At 42.9% G+C, this 25,121-nt stretch overlaps 2 protein-coding genes across 4 annotated transcripts; one reads left to right on the forward strand and one right to left on the reverse strand.

Moving 5' to 3' along the window:
* The first annotated feature begins 2,920 nt into the window (after nucleotides 1-2,920).
* On the forward strand, nucleotides 2,921-5,406 carry LOC142592854 (tubulin beta-1 chain). 3 transcript variants are annotated; one of them, XM_075704571.1, is made up of 4 exons: nucleotides 2,921-2,977; nucleotides 3,648-3,756; nucleotides 4,022-4,132; nucleotides 4,346-5,406. In XM_075704571.1, the coding sequence occupies exons 1-4, from the start codon at nucleotides 2,921-2,923 to the stop codon at nucleotides 5,404-5,406; spliced, it is 1,338 nt and encodes a 445-aa protein (XP_075560686.1). The 3 variants fall into 3 exon arrangements, with proteins under 3 accessions (XP_075560686.1, XP_075560688.1, XP_075560689.1); XM_075704573.1 differs by lacking the exon at nucleotides 4,022-4,132 and having other exon boundaries at nucleotides 3,648-3,762; XM_075704574.1 differs by lacking the exon at nucleotides 3,648-3,756 and having other exon boundaries at nucleotides 2,921-2,954.
* Nucleotides 5,407-5,893: 487 nt separating this feature from the next.
* On the reverse strand, nucleotides 5,894-25,034 carry BPHL (biphenyl hydrolase like). Its single transcript, XM_075705027.1, has 7 exons — nucleotides 24,937-25,034; nucleotides 21,824-21,927; nucleotides 19,103-19,269; nucleotides 14,936-15,089; nucleotides 12,414-12,545; nucleotides 9,633-9,756; nucleotides 5,894-5,987 (listed from the first exon to the last, which is right to left on the reverse strand). Exons 1-7 carry the CDS (start codon nucleotides 25,032-25,034, stop codon nucleotides 5,894-5,896), a joined length of 873 nt encoding a protein of 290 aa, XP_075561142.1.
* Nucleotides 25,035-25,121: the final 87 nt, after the last annotated feature.

The following is a 25,121-nucleotide window of genomic DNA, read 5'->3' on the forward strand; positions in this document are numbered from 1 at the left end:
GTCCACCAGGACCCCCAGGTCCTTTTCTGCCAAGCTGCTTTCCATCTGGGAAAGGTAGCAGTGACACCTGTTTTTTTTTTTCTTCTTCCCAGTCCTTGAGAACCTCCCATATTGGCTTCACCTCTCAAAGATTATCAAGAGTGTCCTCACAATATTTGCCCACTCCCTTGGCACTCAGGAGTGCAGCTTATCAAGACCCATGGACTTCTGTACATTCAATTTATTTAAATGTTCCCCAAACTGATCTTCCTCTACCGAGAGTAAGTCTTCATTGGTCCAGACTTCCCAACAGGTCTCAGAAGCTTGTGATTCCTAAGGGAAAATCTTAATAGTGAAAAACAAGGTGAAGACACTGAGTACCTCAGCTTTTTCCATGTCTTTTTGTCACTGAATATGTCCCCTGCCATATTCAGTAGTGGATCCATATTTTTCCCTAGACTTCCTTTTGCTGCAGATGGACCTGCAGAAGTCCTTTTCACTGTCCTCTACATCCTTTGAATTGACTTTCCTAACCCTGCACACTAGGACAGTGACTCCTGGATGTTGCTCCTGGATCACCTGGCTCTACTTCCACCTCCTGAATGCTTCCTTTTTACATTTGTGTTTACTCAGGAGCTCCTTGTTCATCCATACAGGCCTCCTGTCACCTTTGCTTGAGTTGCTGCTTGTTGGTATGTACCATTCTTGAGGCTGGAGGAGGTGATCCCTGGAAGTCAACGGGCTCTCCTGGACTCGTCTCTCCAGGACCATCTCCCATAGGATTCTTCCAGACAGATACCTGGAGAGGCTGAAGTCTGCTCTCCTGAAGACCAGGGAATTGTGGTCCTGCAGTTTGTTCCCTTCTATCAGGATCTTGAACTCCACCATCTCACGGTCACTGCAGCCAGGGCTGCCCCTAGCCATCACAACCCTGACCACTTCTTCCTTGCTTGTAAGTATCAGGTCCAGCAGAGTGTCTCCCTTTTGGACTCCTTGATCATGTCTGTCAGGAAGTCATCGCCAATGCACTCCACAAAACTCCTGGATTGCTTGTACCCTGCTGTGTTGTCCCTACAGTAGATATTGGGGAGGTTGAAGTCCCCCTTGAGGACTAGGGCCTGTGAACACGAGACTTCTTCCAGTTGTCTGAAGATCTTATCTACTTCTCTTTCTGATCAGAAGGTGTTTCGCAGACACCCACCACAACATAGCACATATTGGTTTGCCCACTAATCCTGACCCTTAAGATCTCAGCCGGCTCATCATCCAGCCCCAAGCAGAGCTCTGTGCGTTTCTGCTGCTCTCTCACACAAAGGAGAACTCCCCTTCCTCACCTTCCCAGCCTGTCCTTCCTAAAGGGCCTGCATCCCTCCACCGCAGCACTCCAGTCGTGTGAGTTATCCCACCATGTCTCTGTGATCCCAGCGAGACCATAGCCCTGCAACTGCACACAGGTCTCTAACTCATCACATTTATTGCCCGTGCTGCGTGTGTTAGTGTAGAGGCATTTCAGAGAGGCACCCAAGCCTGCTGATTCCCCAGGAAAAGTGCGAGAGCTTGCCCTGCCATGCTGTCCCCTCGGCACTTCCATACCATGCTTGAGGTCGAACCCCTTCAGCTCTGTTGTGCTGAATCCTGGGGACATTGTTTTGCGTCCTCTTTGCCAATGTGCTCCACCACTTCCTCGTTTGATTGTGGGTTGTCGTCTCCCTTCCCTGGTCCTAGTGTAAAGCTGTCCTCGCTAGGTCGGCCAGCTGAGTGGCAAAAATACTTCCACTACTGAAAAATTTACAGCTGTGAATCAATTAACGTTCTATAGTCAAGTTCAATGGTTTCTGCACAATCCATTAGAGACCCTGCTGAAATTTATTTTGGATATTCTCCTTGGCAGCAGTGCAGATACAGGCGTGTTCAAATATATTGTTCTCACTGTTGTTCTTGAACTGTCTCTCCTCCCTCGGTCATCCGCCATGTACTTAGTTTATTTCTATGAGGGAACAAGCAGAGATGCTACGAGGAGGATCCAAAATCTTCCAAAATGAGGTGCATGGCAGGTGTCTGGTAGGACAGAACATAACTTCACTTATAGAAAAAAAAGATATCCCGCTCCTATGGGTGTTCAAACTGCTGTCACTGCCAGCCCACTCCCAGAAAAAGCCATTCTTCAGTAGCAGCGTAAAGTTTCGAGCCAGCCCTCTGTGTTCCTGAAATTAGAGCCCCGCAGATGCAGGTTTGGGCAGCACTACCTAAAGGAGGGCTGCGCCGCTTGAAGCGGCTGTGGGCTCTATCACCGCCGCCCAGTCCCCGCTTGTTTCAGGTGCTTGAGCTATGGACGGACAGTTCTCGTGTGCTTACAACATCTCAAAACATGATTAAGCAGGCCTGAGCTAGAAATACAGGCTTGAGGGTGCTAATAAAACGTAGCAGTGCGTGCTTCGCGGCGCAGCAGGGGAGGAGAAAGCAAGGGGACGAGCTCCAACAGGTGTGCAAAGAGGAGCTGGGGTTTTTTTGGTGTGGTTTTTTGGGAGTTTTTTTGGTGGGGTGGGGGGTTTGGCGTTTTTTTTCACTTTTTCAGCCCCAAGACGCCCCACGCCTTGCCCGATTCCGGCCTTTTTCCCCACCGGCTGAAGGCCGGGCTCCTCCAGCGCCTCAAGCTCAGCCGCGCTCCGCCTGCCCAGGGGCCCGGACCCGCACCCGGGCCCCGCCGGCCCCGCCCCGCCCCGCCCCCCGCTGCGGGAGACAATGCCGCAGCCCCGCCCCGCCCCCGCGCGCCCATTGGCTCCGCGCCGTTCCCGCATGACGTCACCGGCGGGGCGGGGCGCGGCGCCCCATTTAAGGGGGCAGCGCGGGGCGCGGCCGCTGCAGCGGCGAGTGCGGGAGCTGGGTGGCGGCGGCGGCGGGAGCAGCGGCGGCGGGAGCAGCGGCATCGGGCGGCGGCAGCATGCGTGAGATCGTGCACATCCAGGCCGGGCAGTGCGGCAACCAGATCGGCGCCAAGGTACGGGGAAGGGGGGCGGCGGCGGCGGCCCCGGTGCGGGGCCCCAGGGTGGCACCCTCGCGGGTAGCACGCAGCCCCATCCCGAAATGAAAAGCGGCTCGGGGCTTGCGAAGGCATCGCGGCTCCCGCACCCCCTGTCCTCGGCGGCGTGAGCTGCCGCGGGGCTGGGCGCTGGCCGGGGTGTGCCCGGGCTCCGGTCCGCCGTGCCCTGCCTTCCCGCAGGCAGCCGCGGCGAGACCCCGCTGCCTCGCCCCTCTGCAGCCACGGCGCCGCCTCCCGAGGGAGGGAACGAGATGCGTTTTGGTGCCACGGGTAACCCCCCTCCAGGGTGCTGGAGGCGCTGCCATCATCTTGTAGAGGCTAGAGGGTCTCAAGCCACTGCTAGACAATGGGAGACCACCAAATTGAGCTACCTGGGGACAGTCATCCTTTGGGTACGAGCTATAAAATAATTAACTTGTGCTTTGGTGCTCCAGCTGCCTGTCTGCCCTCTGCTAATTCAGCTGCTGTGGCCAAGGAAGCCCTGCACTGACTCACCTTCCTCCTGGGCAGCTGCTCTGCCATGCAAGGGAGTGGCCAGGGCCATGGCATGCACAGACCGCGCTGGTGTGTGTGATTGGCACTGGCCAGCTGTGGTTAATAATTGCCCTCTGCCAAAAATTTCTTCTAGTTCTGGGAGGTCATCAGCGATGAGCATGGCATCGACCCCACGGGCAGCTACCACGGGGACAGCGACCTGCAGCTGGAGAGGATCAATGTCTACTACAATGAAGCTGCTGGTAAGTGTGTCTGCTTCCTGAGATGTCCTTAAATAAATGGAGCAGACATGCCAGTTCATTGAGGCTGGAAAAATCCCTGAACAAGAGCTGTCATCTGCCAGTGACGCCTCCAAGAGCTTTGTTCTCAGAATGGCTCTGATAACATGGTAGTCTTGATCGAGACAGCTTGTCTCTCCAGTGAAATGCAGGGAGGCGGAAGGGAGCCCAGCAGGGCTCCTGTGACGCTGGCTGCAGGGCTGTGACGCTGGTGCTGGTTCCTCCACAGGTAACAAGTATGTCCCCCGTGCCATCCTGGTGGACCTGGAGCCCGGCACGATGGACTCCGTGCGCTCCGGCCCCTTTGGGCAGATCTTCCGGCCCGACAACTTTGTCTTTGGTGAGTGAGTGTGGGATGGAGGAGCCCCAAAGTGGGAGCTCCGTGCACGGAAGAGGCTCGGAGCGAGCGTGCCAGTGGCCTGGGGGACCTGAATGCCCACAGCGTGGTGGGGGTGGAAGTGAGGGGTGAACCCCGTGGGGCAGGAGGAGCGGGATCATCTCTGTCCCTCCACGGGCCACTAACGCGGCACCTCGCTTCTGGTCCGCCCTCTAGGCCAGAGCGGGGCTGGCAACAACTGGGCCAAGGGGCACTACACGGAAGGCGCCGAGCTGGTGGACTCTGTCCTGGATGTGGTGAGGAAGGAGTCGGAGAGCTGTGACTGCCTCCAGGGCTTCCAGTTGACCCACTCGTTGGGCGGCGGCACGGGCTCCGGGATGGGCACCCTCCTCATCAGCAAGATCCGGGAGGAGTACCCCGACCGCATCATGAACACCTTCAGCGTCATGCCCTCCCCCAAGGTGTCGGACACGGTGGTGGAGCCCTACAATGCCACCCTCTCTGTGCACCAGCTGGTGGAGAACACGGACGAGACCTACTGCATTGACAACGAGGCCCTGTATGACATTTGCTTCCGCACCCTGAAGCTGACCACTCCCACGTACGGGGACCTCAACCACCTGGTGTCGGCCACCATGAGCGGCGTGACCACCTGCCTTCGCTTCCCCGGCCAGCTGAACGCCGACCTGCGCAAGCTGGCGGTCAACATGGTGCCTTTCCCCCGGCTGCACTTCTTCATGCCGGGCTTCGCCCCCCTCACCAGCCGCGGCAGCCAGCAGTACCGAGCCCTGACGGTGCCCGAGCTGACGCAGCAGATGTTCGACTCCAAGAACATGATGGCCGCCTGCGACCCCCGCCACGGTCGCTACCTGACGGTGGCCGCCATCTTCCGGGGCCGCATGTCCATGAAGGAGGTGGACGAGCAGATGCTCAACGTGCAGAACAAGAACAGCAGCTACTTTGTGGAGTGGATCCCCAACAATGTGAAGACGGCCGTCTGCGACATCCCCCCGCGCGGCCTCAAGATGTCCGCCACCTTCATCGGCAACAGCACGGCTATTCAGGAGCTCTTCAAGAGGATCTCGGAGCAGTTCACGGCCATGTTCCGCCGCAAGGCGTTCTTGCACTGGTACACCGGCGAGGGCATGGATGAAATGGAGTTCACGGAGGCTGAGAGCAACATGAACGACCTGGTCTCTGAATACCAGCAATACCAGGATGCCACTGCTGATGAGCAGGGGGAATTTGAGGAGGAAGGAGAGGAGGATGAGGCTTAAGTCCCCTGGTATCAAAGGAACTTCTGTAAAGCAGGCATGCGTACTGAATGACTTCTGATAGTGGTGGTGAAGCATGTTCTCTAGAAATGTACCAAATTATCCTCTCAGCACTTGTAACTTTGACAGATTTCTCAATGTAATGGTTCTGAACCCCAGTTATTACAATGTTTTTGTCCTTTAATGGTAAGAGCACATAAAGGCATGTATTCTACATCATGTTTTCTGTCTTTCTTAACACCTCTATTGCACTCAGAACAGGTATTTGGCCTGTGTGGCAAGAAGTGAGTTTAAAGATACTTCAGAAATCTTGCAGCACAGTGGTGTGCTCTGATCCACTGAGGCTTACATATTTTCAAAAGGTATGCTTCTCATGCAAATATCTCTCATGTTTTTTTCTTACAGGACTCAAACCTACCTGTAACTTGAATGAAAATGGAAAGTCAACTAAAATTCCTAAACAAGGCAAGGACAAACACCCCTAACTTTTTTACAGTCTGTGTAGGAAATCTTCCACTTGTCTGTTGAAATCCTCTGCAAAACGCAGGTGTAGATTATGCTTTCCTTCTGGCATCAGAAGCAACCTTAAAAGAGAAAAAAAAAAATCAAACACTGACTATACATTATATTTTCTGAGTATAGGCAGTTAAAGTATTTGTTGTCTTTTCCTTGCTCTTGGTTACCCAAGTACCAAACTGAAGTAACTCTTTTTTTAAGTACTATCCCTATGTATGTTGTTTAGAATGTGAACCACAGCAACAGTTGAAGCAACAAGCATACTACTTGCCCCACTTTGGGGAGGATAAACTAAGCTTAAAACAAATTTGTGTGTCCTAGACCCAGTTTCTAGGAACCTTTCTGGTGGTCTGCAAAGAAGATAACATTCCAAAACTTATGTGAGCAGGATGCATCTTTGACAGGTATGTGAAGTACCTGAGCTCTTTTGCCTCTTTCAGAGAACAGTGGTTATGCTGGGCAGTGAACACATTGAAGAAATCACTAAAGAAATGTAGATTTCTTGTCACTACCCAAACTTAGTTAGCATCTGAACTTTGTCTAATCTTTCTGCAAAGACAATCTAAAACTAACACCATTCATTCATCCATTAACGTAAAAAGTGAAGTCAGGACTTCTTCAGCTATAACAAAAGCTTAGAAGTAGTATCTGTGAAGAAAATTAAATCTTTGTAATATTGATAAGAGCATGACAAGCCTAAAATGCTATTTGCCATTGCTTTCTATCTGGGAAAAATGCCATACATCAGGTATGTACTTCTAACACTTCTTTCCTTTATAGGGGGGTGGGAAATTCTTTATTTTATCCTACCACATACTAAGCAGTTTCAACAGAGCTAAAGCCATCTTGACTGATACTTTGCTAAGTTGCCTTCATGTCACCTAAGCCCTGCTACAGCAAGGGCGATCTATCTTCTTTTGGTGGCGACAAGTAGTTTTGTCTTGGTTAAAAGAGCAATAGTGTGTGAACACACCCAGCTCTTCTAGCACTTCTGTCTGAATTTCATTAAGTCTGTCATCAAAGACCAAGCAGCACACATGCACAAACCTATAGCACTGCGTATGCTATTAGCTACGGCTGAGGGCTACTCCCAGAGACTTGTGGTGAACAGAGTTAAATCCAGTTGTTGACTGGTCACAAGTGGTGTTCCCCAGGGCTCAGTTTGGGGGTCAGCCTTGTTTAATATCTCTTATCAATGATCTGGATGAGGGTATTGAGTGTGCCTTCAGTAAGTTTGCAGATAGCACCAAAGTGGGTGGGAGTGATTTCCTCAAGGGTAGGAAGGCCCAGCAGAGGGATCTGGACAGGCCTGACCGATGGGCCGAGGCCAACTGTATTGAGGTTCAACAAGGCTGAGTGCCAGGTTCTGCACTTGGGTCACAACAACCCCATGCAATGCTACAGGCTTGGGGAAGAGTGGCTGGAAAGCTGCCTGGCCGAAAAGGACCTGGGGCTGTTAGTTGACAGCCAGCTAAACATGAGCCAGCAGTGTGTCCAGGTGGTCAAGAAGGCCAACAGCATCCTGGCTTGTATCAGGAATAGTGTGGCCAGCAGGAGCAGGGAGGTGATTGTCCCCCTGTACTTGGCACTGGTGAGGCTGCACCTCAAACACTGTCTCCAGTTTTGGGCCCCTCAATACAAGAAGGACATTGAGGTGCTGGGGTGTGTCCAGAGAAGGGCAACGAAGCTGGTGAAGGGTTTAGAGAGCAAGTCTTATGAGGAGTAGCTGAGGGAACTGGGATTATTTCCTCTGGAGAAGAGGAGGCTGGAGGACACCTTATCACTCCCTGAAAGGAGGTTATAGTGAGATGGGTGTTGGTCTCTTCTCCCAAGTAACTAGCGATAGGACAAGAGGCAACAGCCTCAAGCTGCGTCAGGGGAGGTTTAGATTGGATATTAGGAAAAATTTCTTCATGGAAGGAGTGGTCAAGCATTGGAACAGGCTGTCCAGAGAGGTGGTGGAGTCACCATCCCTGGAGGTGTTAAAAAAATGTGTAGACATGGCACTTTGCGACATGGTTTGGTAGGCATGGTAGTGTTGGGTTGATGATTGGACTGATGATCTTAGAGGTCCCTTCCAACCTTAATGATTCTATTCTTGTTTTACTTTCATTAAAAAATAATCCAGCCACCAAGCCAGGAAGCATGAAATTAATTATTACTCTACCCTTAATTGGTTTAGCGGTGGACTTGGTAATGTTAGGTTAATGGTTGGACTGGATGATCTTAAAGGTCTTCTCCAATCTAAACGATTCTATGCTGTTAAGCCACTGTAATGCTACCTAACTCTAGCCATTCCATGCATATACAGAATGATGGCCCTCTCTCTTACCATGAGAGAAACGAGCAATGTATTTGCACTACAATCAGCAAAAGCTTTTTCTACTTTACTACTAGATAAAAACAAAGGCAAGAAAAGCTGACAGCAGAAGCACGTGTTACTGAAAATATGCCAGATTTAAGGTTTTCCTTCTGCTTCACAATGGAACATGTCATCAGCACAACAAGGGAAGAAGGCGACCATGTACCTAAGTATTAATTTCTGAGGACACCATTAGTCTGATTTATATTTCTGATAAATACATATATAGGGGAGCACTTCAGCATGAAGACATGCAAAGAGCCACTTTACATTTTATTGGATAGCCACTTCTAATACTGTTTCCTCCTTGGCTTGTCTTCCAAAGAGGAACTATCTGATCCTTGTTTAGTTTTTGTGATGACTTGCCTTAGTCAGCATCTGGAGCATTTCAGAGCTCAGTGAAACCAAACAGGGTGATAGGTGTTCTGAGCAGGGCATGTGGGAGTAACTAACCAGCAGACATGGAATAAAACACCTGCATGTGATTGTTAGGAAGGTGTCTCATTCTCATCTTTCCTCCATGAACATTGGAGCTGACTTTGAGATAAATATATCACTCAATTTTTCACAGAGATGACACCAATGAAACAGTTTCCTACACTCTGCAGTCATAAAAATGGGTTTTGTTTTCCTAATTCTTTTCTCCAGTGTTAATCATCACAGTCTGTTATTAAGTAGTAATAGAACTCTTTTAATTTGTGTGCAAAGCTATGAAGAAAATTCAGCTGGTGAAATCCTACCTTTTTATAGGCAACACTTCTGGAGTTTTCAAATGAAGCAGATGGTGCCCTGAGATTTTTTTCTTGTTTATGAAGTAATATCTCTGAGCATAGTTGTACTTTTTTTTTCTTATTCTGCTTTTCTTAAAAACACTGAAATTCACAGGACAGCTCAAAAACAAAATCTTTGAGGAGGTTGTTCACATCAACAAGGCAGAGCAAACAGTGGTATCCTGTGCTTCTCTCTAAGAACTGGGAATCTGTCTCCACTCATAGCATATAAATTCACTGCTCTAGTGAATGGGACAGAAATGAGGTCTCTCACAGCAAAAGGAATGTAATGGCCATAACATGTTAGGGAGTGGTTCTGTGTGTGAATTAGGAAAAGGACCTTACTTGGTTTCCCTTGGAGGACTTTAGGAAGGAGCTTACAAAAATATTATACTTTTTATATTGCAAGAAATGTCCAGCTACACTGTTTGCATTGTAACTTGCTAGGGAAGTTTAGAATGGCTTGCTCTGGCAGACACAACTTATCCAATTTTTTTTTTTTTTTTTTTTTTTTACACTGTGGGTTTCATCTGTTTCATTTCTTCAACAATAGTTTATAAATACTCCATCATATAACTTACCGAGAGCCTTTGATGTGCTTATGAATGTATTCTGCGTGAGCTTGTGGAACCAAAGGGTCTTTCTCACCATGAATTATAAATGTGGGACATGTAATATCTGGCAGCAACTGTTGGCAGATATTACCTAGGGAGAAGATAAATGAAGGTCACACTTCATTTTAAAATAGTACAAAAGACTGAAACTGCTTCTGTAAAGGACTGTGAACTCCACTGGGTTCTAGCTATTGCCTCTCCTTGCGGATAGCGTGCAACGAATCTATGGAACTATGTAATCAAGACTTTAATTAACATTTCTTTCTCCAAAATGTTACTTCACTGAAATTTGCTTCATTAATGGATACTAGCACAAATGGATAGAGCAAATGAAGTACTTCTGTCCCATGTGTCCCTCAAGCTCTCTTGGACTGTTCAAAGCAAACACATGCCTTTCTTTCCTGGCTTTGCTCCTTTCAGCCTTAGACTCTCACCTCCTTCATGTTTATGCTACATTTTGTTACATCAGTTGTCAGGTTACAAGATTTGCTACTTTTATCAACAAGTTACTTAGGTTGTAGCATGCCTGTTCCACTTTCCCGACCCTTTGCTATCCACAATTAATAACCATTTAATACAAATTGTACTAGAACTATCCAAAGGTTATTTTCCCTGCCCATTCATTTACAGAACCTCAAGAATAATTTTATGCTTACTAGTCTTTAATCTCACTACAAATAATTTTAATGCTTTTCCTTAAAGACTTTTCTATCCCTGCCCCGCCCCCCTCCCTGCCCCCCCCCCCCCCGCCTTTTTCCCTCATCCCATAGTAACCCAGTTTCCAAACTCTTTGCCTAATTTCCCATGCTCTCGCAAGAGATTCTGTGGGCAAAACATACTTGGTGAGTTTTGTGTTCCATTTATCTTTGAGCTGACTTTGTCCTATTTGTAGTTGTCCCCTTGCTGCTACCAGCAGCTGTGCAAAGTAGCACTATGAGTTAAAGCTCATACCTAAGCACTAAGGTCATACACTGTTTCACAGAGTTTTTCCAATAGTTTGGTCATTTATATAGTTTTAGTCTGCAGTTCTACCACTTAAATATTTTCATTTAGAGCATTTCACCCATGGTCCTCAAACACCTGCGCAAATGTTGACTGTTTTTCAGGACAAGTAACGAGTAAATTTAAGTTACTTATCTAAGGACATAGTTGGCAGTCAAACTATTTAATTTCCTGGTTTCCAGGTCCTAAAACTGTTTTTTACTATAACCACTAGATTGTATTTATTCCGATTAACACAGAACAGCAAGAAGAATCTTGAATTTTGCAGCTTTATGCAACTTATTCAGTTTCATTAATTGTTGGCACCTTCTAAAAATTCGTTTCTTGTAGCTTTTCACACTAAAAGCTATCTCATTTAGGGCAGATAATCTTATTTCTTAAAAAGAGCTTGAGGGGTTTTTTTGGACCAACAGAGGTTTAGCTGTCCTCCTTTTATCTCTGATGGATTTCATTAACCACCTTTCTTGTATTTGCCATTAATAACCTTTTGTGTAGTGTGTTTAATTCAAAGGAGGCCTGATTGTGTTCAAAGTTGCCCTCCCGGAGCTATTCCTGGAAAAAATTTGCAGTCTGATGATTGCTCATCTTTTTTAGCAAACGTTAGGCTTCGCCCAATATCTGACCCAGTTACAGCATCTAGGTAACTCATCTCCTTGTTACATGTCTCCAGGTGCCGCCTTTTTCACAGTCTCTCCCTCTCATAGTGTTTGAGGCGTGTGCATGCAGTAAAAGGACATCACAGCCAGAGCTTCACCAGCCTGGGCTTTGGACTTAAGAATAAATTAGTTTTAAGGAGATGCATTCTAGAAAGGGTAAAATAAAATCAGATCATAATTTGTTACATCTCTCTACGGGGAGAAATTCTAGTACCATATTGCTGATCCTGTGCAAAACTTTATAGGAAACATACAAAATGAAGGAATATTTTCCTTGTAGTTTCTGCTGCCTGTTAATGCATGTCACCTCCTCTCTTTCATTATGAGAGCTACAGGAAAACATATATAAGAGAATTACAGAGTCCTTGTTTTATGTACTATGTATGTCTGCTTTAGGCAAATTAAAAACAATTTTCCTCTGAATTAAAACAGAACTGCAGGTTATTATTCATTGTATCCTTGGTTGCAAAAGTCTGTGTAGAGTAATCTGTGTAGAGAGAATCTTCAGAGATAAACATTTAATAGTTATTATATTGTCTAGTTTAACTATTCTTTTTGGATTTGAAACACCTAAGCTGTGTCAATAGTGTTTTTTAAATGTCTTTTGTTAATTCTGAGTTCCCAAAATCTGAACTTCCTTCTTTTTTAACTCATTATATGCTACTAGTTTTGAAACAGTCTTCAGCTCCTGTTTGCAGAAACTAGAATGAACACACCTCACTTTTGGGGTATCTTAACAATGTCACTAAGAGGTAATCCTTTGACACTGAGAGGGGAGAGGAGAAAAAAGCTTGAGCAGAATCTCTCCTGTTCAGGCTGCACAAAGGCAATGATTTAATAATGTAGTTTTGTGGTGGAACAAGAGGAGGGACTCATCAGCTTCCCATAAATGCATTTTCCTCCTGTACCTTGCTGGTTCTGTGAATAGTCTACAAAGTAATTGCTTTATTCATGAGTATGAGTCAGACCCAGCTTTTAATGCCATATGCAGAGTCCTTCCTTTACTGGCTGCTAGGAGTATTGTTAGATTTTTTTATCCAGAACTGTCTGCTACTATAATTGCTTCAGTTTTACATTGTAAAAGCCTTACCATCTGATTTTTCAGCAAAGCGAGATATTCCATCTACCCAAGCCTCGCAGGTTTTTGCAAAGTACTTATGACCATACATCTCCTCCAGTGGTTTCTTGACCTTTTCACTCCATTTGGAAACATCTCGAATGCCTACATAAAATAACATTGAAATATGTTAAGTCCTTTCCAGCAACAAGATATAAACCAGTACTGCCAACACCTAATATGAGTAAGTTTTCAAACCAGACCACAGATATGTATGTCAAACTTGAAACTGCACTGAATGGTTTTAAATAATTCATAGCATGGGAAGAATATAAAAAATGTAGTTTTATGATCTCTGCTGGGGTCTTTCTGAGTTGCAGAAGGCCGCCTTGTTATTATGGTCGCAAGGAACAAGAGAAAAAAAATGATAAAGGACTCGGTCCTAAAACTTCTGATGTTTCTTTTTGGAGGGCTTGCAGAAGAAGAGCTCAAGGAGGTACCTTGTGTATAAAAAGGGGACTGTTTTATAACAATGTGCCAGAGCTGGCAATTCTTTTTCATATCCTTCAGCCTTTTGCTTTGGCTCATGGATGGAAGTTCTTCCATGGCTCCTACCACTATTTAGAGGAAGGAAGCTCTTACTAAGGCATTCCAGCAGGCTGACATCATGGTACATTTGCCATAGTCTTAGAGAAAAACAAGGAACTCTACTGAGTAGAGCCCCATGACTCATGGCAGGCTGGCTAAAGCTGTACAAATAATCTGACATTCTAGTTAGTTATTTATCAGATTTACCTATTTTTTTCTCCTAAAATTTTGAGTACTGCTCACAAATTGGATATCCGCAAGGGTGACTTTCACTAAACTGTTTGCAGAAACTAGAATGAACACACCTCACTTTTTCAGCTGTACAGATTTGTACTGATAAAGCCTAGAACAATGTTGGCACAGCAGAGAACCTGAAAGAGACCTGAAAAGTACTGAATCATCAAGCAGTAATATACGCCACTAGAAAAGTTTTCAATTGGTTTCAAATAGGAATTAAGGGAAGAAAGGAGTTCAGGTGTTAATTAACAGACAGAACCTGTCCAGCCAAATGAGCAAGGCAGTAGTGACTGAAAGTGCTTTATGACAACATCTGACTGGAAATGAGTTTGCTCACCCCAGGCTAGCTGTTACTGAACAGCTGTTTCCCTTATAGAAGCTACTGTTTTATTCTTGCGGCTGGCCTTAATTTAAGAAGAGAGGAGGGGAAAAAAGCCAATGTTGAAAGGACATAGATACTAAATAAACACCTTTGTCTCCTATCAAACCCTGCATTGCAGCTGAGATGCACTGATGGGCCAGTGGTAGAAGGCTTGTGCTGGTACTCTCTGAGTTCTGTTGCCCAGAGAGAGATGTTGAAAGCACCAGTCTGTGAAGAGGCCAAAAGTCAGCATTGCTGTGGGCTCTCCATGTAAAGTAAGACTTTTTCTTTCTTTTTTTTCTTCTTCTTCTTTTTTTTTTTTTTTTTAATTTTTGCCTATTGGCTGATAGCGACGTGCATTTCATAATTATATAATAAAAACTTCATAAATTTAAAAGTATGTAAAGAAATAAAGCAGCACTTTTACAGACCTAAAAAGCATTTTGCTTACTGAACTAAAAAACTATACTGCTACTAATACCAATGAAAGTGCTTTAGTATAGGTAAGGTTAAGTACACATGGGCACTACATACACTTGTAATTTAGCTGAAGCCAGAGAGTCAGAGTTCACAGTTGGTGCAAATCAAACTCCAATCACTAAAATTAAACTATACTGGGTTACATTTGTTGAGAGCCTGCAGGGTTAACTCTTTTAATTTCTAACGTCAAAAGGAAATACAGTCCCTTTCTGAGTTCGCTAGCAGTTTTTGCTATTTTCCTTGAGAGTGACAAATGATCAGATTCTATTTCATATGAGTGGGATAAGGATCAGAAATCCTATGTTTCTTTACTTTGCAAGGGTTTTGTAACCACAATAATTAACTTTAAAGGCATGCAAATTAAAAAGGCATCCTGGGACAATTACTTGAATGATTCATTTGTTTCCTGAACTCAAATGGTAAGTTACGAGCTTGCTTTCTTACTGCCTAGAGGAAAAAGCTGTTGTGTGCTAGCCCAGTGATTTTCTGTGGACCTTGTTTAAAGGTTGTGTAAGATGTGAGAAAAGAAATCAAGCCTGAGGTCAATAGTATTATCTGACATTTCTTTTTAGGAATTTGTTACAGCAACAGAAATTTGACTTTCTGAAAACTACTGATAAGCTATTATAGCTTACGCTTTTCAGCAGCGTAAGTTGGTAAGGACTTGTTAAAAATTCTATTGTATTACCCCCAGAGTAACTGTTAGGGAGTTTCTCGCTATGACTTTAATCTATCCCTAGACTTAGCAACTTGGTGAATTTTGTGTCCTGTTCCTTTAGGTTTGTTGTGTCCTCAACTGTCTCTACTTAGCTATTACATGACTAAGATTCTTAGGTCAAGAAGAAATGAAAATAATTCTTTTAGGATACGATATTCAGTTTGTACATACCATTATAAATTCTCACATCCTCTTGAGTAACGCTGGCATTTGCTCCCCAGACAACCAACTTGTGGATAAGAGTTGGATACTTTGCAGCTGCAATGAGTGCTGTAATTCCACCATCACTCCACCCCAGCAAAGAGAACTTCTTAAATTTCAGTGCCTTGATTTGTACGAGAAAGTTATATGCAAATCATTAGCTGGTTTTACAAGCAAATATCAAATATTTCTTGAAAACTAACTGTATGGATTTAGACACAATACTACATAGTTGAACTATAGTCAGCTTTCACAATTAGAAAATGTACTTTTCCTGCTATACATAAAAATACTTAAGAAAAGGTCAAATATTTAGAAAACGAGAAATTATACCTGCCCTTCCAATTTTCTACAACTATTTAATGAAACAGGCAGTAGCCGTATTACATTCTTGCTGCATTTAAAAAAGCCCTCTTGAAATTAAGAAATGTTTATTTACAATGGAGCAGAAAGACCTTTTCGGAGAGCCTGACACTATCAAGAATCTGTGGATTCTCTTGGTATAAAGTTGGCAAAGACTATCACAGTGTGGGATGGTAGGTAATCCAAGACCAAGATGAACTTAAGAAAAGTTTAAGACTTGAAAAATGGAACCCAGTGATCTAATTTACTGATGCTAGCTGATCTAAAAAAAAAAACCAAACCTCTCTAACAACCAAAAAATACTTAAAGTATTTGCTACAGGATTGTATCAAATTTTAGCGCCTAATTCACATTTTCTGAAGCTTTTAAGTGTACATTTTAAATGTTACTTCATGGCAAATTGCAATTCAAAACATTAATAATGAAATTCCTCCTCTTGAAAAGGAAGGCTCAGGGCAAAATATGTAACAACCAAGACCGTAATTCATTCTGACTTGTACAATGCTTTCCACTAGAATTTGAAACTCTTGTTTCCTCATATAGCACAATCTGTGGTGGGGAGTATCAGGGGAGAGGATTTTGTGTGTGTGATGTTCAGTGGGCAAAGGGTGGGAAAGGTAAAGGCACTCAGGAGCAAATGCACCTGAAGGCTGTACAGGGACAATATTCAGTGGTTAAGCAGTATTTGCAGTTCTGCATATAGAAGCCTCAGTTTGTGAATTCTTTTGCAAACAAACATACAGGTTTCAAAGGGGTGGGGTTTGGGGTTTTTTGTTCCTTTTTTTTTTTTCAGAAATGACAGCTTTTTAGATGTGACTAAGGAAGATATTGTACTTTTGGAGGAAAAAGAGCAAGTTAGTTGAATGAGTTGTTTTGGTGCTTGCTGGTTTTTTATTGGAAGTTCAGGCCTGTTTTCTTTGGACAGAAGAAAGCAAAAATGCGGGCAATGAGAGAAACAACTAGAGAGAGAAAAAGCAGTTTCTAGTCTGCTTGTAAACTCGATGCTCAAGTGAGGCATAACTATCAGTCAACTCGATACCTAGCAAACTTCTATCACTATCAGGCTTTTCTGGTTTTGGCTTTTTCCTTGGTATTAGGCTTGCTGTAGTGTCTCTCAATATTAGAGTTCACTCTGCTAAGCTGTAATTACTAAACAGAAAATAAATAAGGTAGGGGAAAGAAAAGGACCTGTAAAGTAAGAGCTGACAAAAAGAAATGAGAACCTTGAATTTTAGGAGCTGATCACAAGTTGGCCCTGGCCTGATGATAAAGTAGTTATCTGTGACCAGCTTCCACTATCGTGCTGCTGAAGGGTTACTGGTGTCTTGGCAAGTTTCAGGAGTTGGCAGTAGGGCTTGTAAAGCTTAAGTTTTTGCTGTTGCTGCTGCTATTCTCCTACCACCACCAGCAAATTACGGATGTCAAACTCAGCTGATGGGTGGAATAGCTGATTAAAATGTTTATTGTTCTTTATTATATTGGTTATTTGCCAGTGCTTCAACTGAGATCTATTTGCCTCCAGTATTTCTCTTGTTTACTAGCCATTATCTTGATGCATTCTTTGTGTTGTCTCAGGATGCCTTTGCAGCAGGAGGAATTTAATTTATTCTTTGCAGTCTTCCAAAAAACAATGCGATATAACAGATGTGTTGGGTACGATATGCATGTGTGCTTGCTTTAATCTTGAGCTACTTACGGTACAGGCCTCTACCTAACATTGGCAATAACCCGAGAGCTGGTTGCACTTCCTCAATTCTGTGGGTGATTTAGTGTTGGCTTTACCCCGTTGTGAACAAAATCTCTTTTGAAATCACCTCCTCCATCCAGGCTTTTGTGAAATGCAATCAACTGATCGTGTGTGCTGTGACAGAAGTAACTCACAACAGCGAGTTGCAATACAGCAGTACTCTGTACCATATGCTTTCATTGGATCACGGGGAGTACACCACCAGTAAGGGTTGCTGTTGATCCACAAAAATTTGGAGAAGCCCAAGCCCATCCTTTCACTAGGACAGTAGCTCTGAAGAGTAAGTACCCCTTAAATATCGACTAATTATTTCCATGATTGTTTTAATGCTATTGACCTTTGTTATTGCTAGACATCAGGATGGAGTGCAACAAAGGGGACTTACTTATTTGCGTTACACTCCTTTTATTTCAAGCAAACTCCTTCACAGAACACATACAGTGATACAGAGCAGTGTCATCTGCATCAAGGTGCTAAGTACTCCGCAGAATTTCAGCTTTTGTTATTCAACAGAAACCTTGCAGCACTCACAGCTCCAGCAGAGACACCAGAATCTGAAGGAGCCTAGAATAAAGGTCCTGAAGGCTCACCTATATGGATGGGTTTTCTGGCTGAGTGTAGGCAAACCATATACATTATAAAGCCCTCTACAGGAGCTATGACTTTGTTTTATACTGGAAATCCTAGTTGGGATGATCCTTTGGGATTGTGCTAACCTTTATATGTTACGCTAAATTAAAAGCAAGTTACCACACTTGGGAAGATTTTAATAATTTGTTGTTATATGTTTATATCAATAAGCATCTTCAAAAAAACAGGATGATATGTCTCATTTGTTTTGGCAGCTTTAGAGATTGGTAGGCTGCTGTCCTGTTTGGATGCTACATGGTTACATTGTCTTTGGGGACAGCTCTGTTTTCTATTTTGCATTTATTAGTATTTGGACAAAGGCAGGAAAGGGGGTTACAACCACTTAGACAGAAAGTTTGTCACCAACCCATGGCAGCATCTTTATTTTCTTTGTTAGTGTAGCAGAAGAAATTGGTGATTTATGGTGCAGAGTGATTGGTTTTGTGGTTAGAGGGCAAAACTGTGTCTTAATCCTGATTCTGCTGTCAGACTTGCTTTGTTTCGCTACACAGAATGCTCCAGGAAGGCTGCATTTCCAGTTTCAGATGGGTTTCTGCAAGGTTACTGCTTATTACAGGAATACAGTTGGATTGACTGTCTGAATCTTGTCTCATATTTTTGGAATTTTAATGCTCTGCCAACTTTCTTAACATGGCCAAAGAGACTGTATAGCTTAACATAACAAAGCCAAAACATTAGTTAAAACTAAACCAGAAAATAGTGTTAGCACTTATAGGGCAGAATCAAAGAGGAACACAGAAATACAGTTTTGAAATAAAAAAATTCTGCAAGATGGAGAAGTAATAACAGCTTTAGGTCATACTCTTTATAATCACAATAGCTCTATTAGTTATTAAGATCTGATATGATCACAGGAACCCTTTGATTTCCCACAAAAATTCTTTCAGTAATATGCTGTAAAATGCAAAGTGTCAAGTTAATTTTTAGAATCGAATGTTTCTTGAAATGGGCTGCTCAAGGCAAAATGCCAAGGTTCTATTAGCTGGAAAATTTTCTAAGAGCCTTTCACTACTGTAATCCCTTCAGTTAAACCACTTAGCATAGACTTTGGTTTTTATATACAATTTATCTCAACTTACATGGTTCTTGGCTGCAAACTTCTTAGGGCAGGGTCTTGGAATAAAAGCATACTGCTTTACGATTAATTCCCACTGCTGAACCTCTAGGTATATTGCAGAAGAGATGGAAGAAGAAAATATCTTCCAGAACAGTGTGCATCTGCCCAGTTTTAAGCCTTCATTTGTATGCTCTTTTGCATAACTTGCTGTCTGCTGGAAACAACCTGCTTAACCGTATTCTTCCTCCTTCTCAAAATTTAAGGAAAACACCTTTTAAATAGATATATATAAAACAATAAAATCTCAGAATAGATTTACCTGCATAAGATCCACAGCATCTTTTGCATCCCTCTCAAAGAAATCTGGAGGAAAGTCTCGAGATGGAGGAATGGACTGTCCATATCCCCGAGGATCCCAAGCAACAATTGTGAAAAGTTTCTTATTCATAGACTTAAGCTGTGGTCCAAAATCGGTTTGACCACTCCCTGAAACATCACCATTTTTCAATTAAAGTAGCCACCATGTAATACATACATAGTATATATACTCTAAATGGAAACTGGGGAAACTTGTATCTTGAGTCTAAAAAAGAGGTTATCCATCAACTGCAGTACACTTTATCTCTAATTGTAACTAACTGTTGCAACTCTTAGACAGGAAGTGCCACAATAAAAGTCTTTAGAACTATCTGCAACATGCCCAGAGCAAACCACTTCTGGCAGGTATGTAAGCTTATCAAAACTGTGCTCTACACAGATGCTTTAACACAGAATCTTAAACTGAGTTACCTGGGTAGCGGTTTATCTTTAACAGATTTAAAGCGCTTGCATGGTCATTGCTGTTTATCTGGACAGCACAGATGAAACTGAAAGGGGAGGAATATACTGACTCCAGCTACAAATTTTTAGGTGAAAAGTGCCGTGCGAGACAGTTGTTCTTATTTGATAGAACACTTCTATGAGAATATTGGTGTTTAAAGCTGAGCTTTAAATACTTTGTTGCCTGAGGAGACAGTGGTGACACAAAAGCTCAAAACTGTAACTTTTGATTTTTCTAATATGTATGTTATCAAAATAAGTAAAATTCAGCAATGTTTCTGATGCAGAACAGTTTCTTTTATTGATGGCTCAGACCTTCAAAGGATTAAAAAATGAATTACTAAGCTATCTATGAACACGAGCATGAAGGTAAGACTGCAATTTACTTCTTATTTGCATCATGATCATGTGGTAACAGTATTGCACACTACTTGATTAAAAACTGTTTAGATCTAACATATTATATTCAAATGACGTCAATCAAATATCAAATTGGCTATCCATCATTATATTAAAAAGGCTGTTTAAGGGCATTTAAGATTTTGTTTACTTGGAGAAATAGGTCCTCACATACCTCCTCCTATACCATCAACTGGTCTAAATGATAAAAGAGGCTGTATATAGCATGCTGTGATGAACTGACTACAGCCTGGCATGACCTCTTGCAACACCAATTAATAGCTAGAGTCAGAAGCAAAATATCAGGTTGTTTGAAAAATACCAATGCAACCTGATTAATATTAATCACATAATCTTACATAGGCTTCGTATGAGCCTCTGCACTACCATTCACGTGCTTGTTGTATTTTTTTGTAACTTAAATAATACACAAGGCTGAAAGCATATCTGAATTCTGTGTTTTCTTGGTTTTCCTAGTATTTTTGTTAGAAAGAGAAGTGTCATTTTTGTTTTAATGTAGTTTGCAAATATTCTAGACACTAATTAATTCTATTGACCTAAAAGCACTTATCTTGTTTCCACAACACATTTATTAGCCTGTGAATACTGTAAGTAGTATACAGTAATATTGAAAACTTAGTATCAGTACAAAGGGAAGAAGTACGTGAGTCAGAATGTAAAGCTCACCCTCACAAGTTGCCCCAAATTATTAAACCATAAACTTATTAATGGTAAAGATAGTAACCTATTACTGTTTGCAATAATGCTAACTGAACAAAAGCAATGTACACCTAATAATAATAATATTACTGACAACTGAAGAAATACATTATTTCTGTTTAAAGAGTTAGCACCGGCAACAGGATTACTAGTTTTAAAAGCTGTTTAGAATGAACAGGTTAAAATATATGACTACTAAAGCACTCCTAGCATTAACTTTTTTACACCCTCCCCTTGAGAGTTCTTTGAAAGAACCACTTCACAAAGACTTGAAAATGTTACTGCCAAGAAGAAAAAATGTTTCCTGCTCTTCAGTTCTTGACATTCTGTCAATCATCTTGATCCAGCAATTCAGTTAAGCATAAGCCCAACTCTGAGCACAGTAATGGTCCTACTGACAGCCTGCCATGAACTGCTAGTAAGTCTGGTTCCTTAGAACTGCAAGAACCCAGAAAAAAAGCCTGTGTTAGTTTTAAAAGGTTCTTATCAAAAGCAGTGGTCCCAATGGACAGGTACCACTTAGCTAGCAGAACCTGTTGTCCACCTCAAAAAGCCATTGAGAATCTCAGTGATGTTGCCCTGAATAACCAAAATATGAAAATACATTTTTAAGCAAAAAGCAAGCCTCAGCTGTGCCTTTTTAACTATGATAATAAACTGCAAGGGCTGCATTGTGTATATTAATTCAATTGGAATGCACCTAGCTTCTAAAAAGCAATGCATAATTCAGTCTGTGTAACAAATACAGCTTACCTGATTTTTCTCCCCGCCTCCCCCGTTATTTTTGCACCTTGTGTACCTATTTGCCACCAGTGCTGGACACCCCCTTTGCACAGTTAAATCCAAAAGTGTGAGTCACTATTACACAAGTCAAGACATTGTATAAAAGGTGCCTGGTGAGATAAATTAAATCTGTAAAAATTGTTGACAGATTGCAACAACTCTGCACTTTCCTATCTTTTGTACATGTAGCAATTTTTTTAATGGCAATGCTCCATAATCAGGTGTTGAAGATATTACAAAACAGTTTTGTGCATTCTAGCTTGAGACCGGATGGCGAAAGAGGTGGTTGCTCTACAAAGATAAGACAAAATCTCCAGACCTAGCATTCCGGGAAGCAGAAGAACTGCATGGCTTCCTTCTCCTGTCTGCTGATAATGCAGGTGGACTCCATTCACTTGGATTTTGGCAGATGTTATTGAAGTACTAGGGATGGGGGAAGGGGAGAGAAATAGGAAAACATTCAGACAGTTAATTCTCATTACTACATGGTCATTCAAGGAATACAGAACAATTACTTTTTCAGATATTAACGACAACACAGTGAGATTTAAATGGGTCACTTGCCTTTCATGGGTGCACAGAAGACTAAATAAAAAAAACTCCTCAGGAGCAGAGAAGTATTCAGTTGTGACCGCTGCATAACATTTGTACTTAGGTTTCACAAATGTAGTTAAAATGACTTAAGGTAAAGGGGAGGAAAAAAAAAGTCTGGACTGTGCAACAAGGGGAATATAAAAGCAGCTTGATGTGGCTACAGAAACATGTTGAGAGAAATATATTAGAGAGGAGACACCTCATTCTGTCACAGCATAACTTTTGAAATGGCTGGTATTCACCCTGTAATTACTAAACTCCGCCTCTCCATCTGCCAAAGAAACCACAATCTATTGTTACGGTTCCTCATGAACCAGAGGGTCTACAATGAAAACCACCTTGCACTGAGGTGAGGATGGAAGAGAAGAAGAATGTGATAATAATGTATCTGTCAGTGTAATCTCAGCAGGAAATAATGCTTAACTGGAGAATACCACATGACCAAAAAAACCCACCCACAAAAGAAGTACCACAGAAACCCACTGCATAGGCCACCTCCCAGCCCTGACCCTTAAACCCCTACATTAACCTTCAGTACAAAGCAAGACAAATGTGCAAATGCAAACAGGTAACCTGAGATACCGTGTCTAGATAGAAACACATAGTGTGAAAGTAAAAGTAACATAGATTGAAGCTATCTTCATAACAGCATAAACCATTGCATCCGTTCTCCCAAGCAAATTTGCGCCCTAATGGTTGCAAGACATCTGTTCACCAACCTAACTCATTTTATTTAAAGGTAGTAATATGATAAAAATTTTGCCATTTGGTTGCCTAAATGGGTAACTGTTATTCCCTGCACTTCTCAGTTTACCTAGATGAAATATTCTCGCCCCATGAATTCAATCAATGTGAATTTCACACGCATACAGAAATGCTGTTCTCCTGTCTTATACGTAACAATAATCTCTATTCCATGATTTGTACCGTGCAACTTATTAAAAATTCATTTTTAGCATATAAATTCTGAACTAATTACAGCACAAAAGCATAGCCCCATCCGTACAAAGTTTAAAATGGTGGAGTAAAGGAAAAAAATCCCATAAACTTAAACCCTTCTTATAAGGAAAATGAACAATAGCTCAGGTTCCCAGTACATAAGTGGCAGCTAAACCACAGAGCCTGCTCAACATAAAGCCATTTGGATTTTACATAAAATCTTGGTTGACATAACACAACCAATCGTGCCACGCGCCTAAATATAAGCTGTGACTTTCCAGAATAGGATCAGCTCTTTCTACCTGTGCAGATGCAATCTGAGAACTGGAGTACAAACGCAGATCTGTGGCAAGAATACAGCTCAAAGAAACTCACTGTGTCATTATAACTTCAGTGAGTTTTGCTGAATTGTTATGCAAATGTGATTCAAGTGATTAGTTTGCCCGTAATGTTAAACTTCTTTTAAGTCCATATATCACACCTGATGCGGCTACATACTTTGCAACTTGAATTCTGAACGTAGCATTCAGATGGCCTTCTTATCCCCTTTTGGAATATCTGACTTTTGCTTTTTTCTATTTATAAAAGAAAATGTTTTGTTATTTTTTTCTTGATACACCATCTTTTGGTTTGTCATTCATTTCAACAGATATTTTATCATAGTTCTCACCACAGCACCTTGCTCTTAGTAATTTTTATAGAAATATGTGATTTTTCTTTTGCTTCTGATTAGTAATTGCCAAAAACATTTCCAGTTCTGAACAAAACTGAAATAATCACCATCCTGTTACCTTTTTTTAAAAAAGGTTACCAACATGTAGTAGACAAGAATATATATCCCTTGTAAACAAGGGATTTATATTCCGCTTTCCTGATTCAGATGCTATTTTTTTTTTTTACACAGTTCTACATTTATTAGGATCAATTATTAACATCAGGGGCTTGAGAATTTTGCTGAGTTTGTGACGCTTTTCTATTCTTGGATTGTGCCTCAGTGTAAAGTCCAATGAAATCCAGGAGTTTCACAAAGAGAGTATTTTCAATACTTTCTGCCCTGAGAACAAATGACCCAGGTTTTTTCACACGCTGAGAAACTCTACTGGAACTGGCTACACCTAAGACAGATTTGGTCTTCCCCACACCAAGTTTCTGTGAGTCTGAAATCACTTCAGTGTGCTTGTCAGCATGATGACTTCACTTCTGTCAAGTTTTCATAAAGACTGCATCTTCCATTGGTTGGCATAAGCAGAAACCATGTTAAAACAAAAGAAAAAAAAAACCCCAAACTGCTATTTTGTAACTGAATTAGTAGTGTTAAGGTTTATAGCTCTTTGAGAAGCATTGGATACATAATCCTATGTCTAGCAAGATAGTAGAGATGCAGAGCAGGTCTTGTTGGAGGCCACGCTTCGCCTCACACTCTGTAGGAGGGAGCTTAATCTGGGAAATATTCTGTTCCAGCTGTGCTACAACACAACCTAGTCTTTAATCTGTGCAGGGGAAAAAATAAAAATATGGTATTATGTCCGTTTTCCTTAATTGGATTTGCAGAATAAGCGGTATTATATATATTACATGCACGTATTCTCTTTGCAACCTCGGCGACCTCCAGGGAACACCTTATGGGCAGGTGGCAGGGCTGCTTCTTTCCCTCGCAAGGGGAAAATGGATTTGGGATGGCGGACACCGACGAGAAGGGGCTGCTTGTCGCCCTCCCAAATCGAGCGTACACACACTCTGCTAAAACACCCCCCCCCCCCCCCCCCGCCACCACCACCACCACGGTGACACGCACCCGGACCTGCCAAATATCACCTTCCGCAAACCCCCGGGGGTGGGGGGGGGAAGGAGAGGGGACGAGGGAGCAGGGGAAAGAAGGGGCTGTGGGGTTTTTTTTACCCGTAGGAGGAGGCCGGTCCCCGGGGCGTGAGGGGCTCGGCCCGGGCAGGCGGCTGCAGCAGCGCCCGGAAGACCCGGCCTGCGTTCCGCGGCGCCATTTTGCCCGCCAAGGCCGCTCCTGAGGGGAGGGAAGGAGAGAGGAGGGGAGGCGGGGCGGCCGCCCCGCCTCCCCTCCTCTCTCCTTC

This window comes from Pelecanus crispus, chromosome 2, assembly GCF_030463565.1.
Source record: "Pelecanus crispus isolate bPelCri1 chromosome 2, bPelCri1.pri, whole genome shotgun sequence".
NCBI lineage: Eukaryota > Metazoa > Chordata > Aves > Pelecaniformes > Pelecanidae > Pelecanus > Pelecanus crispus.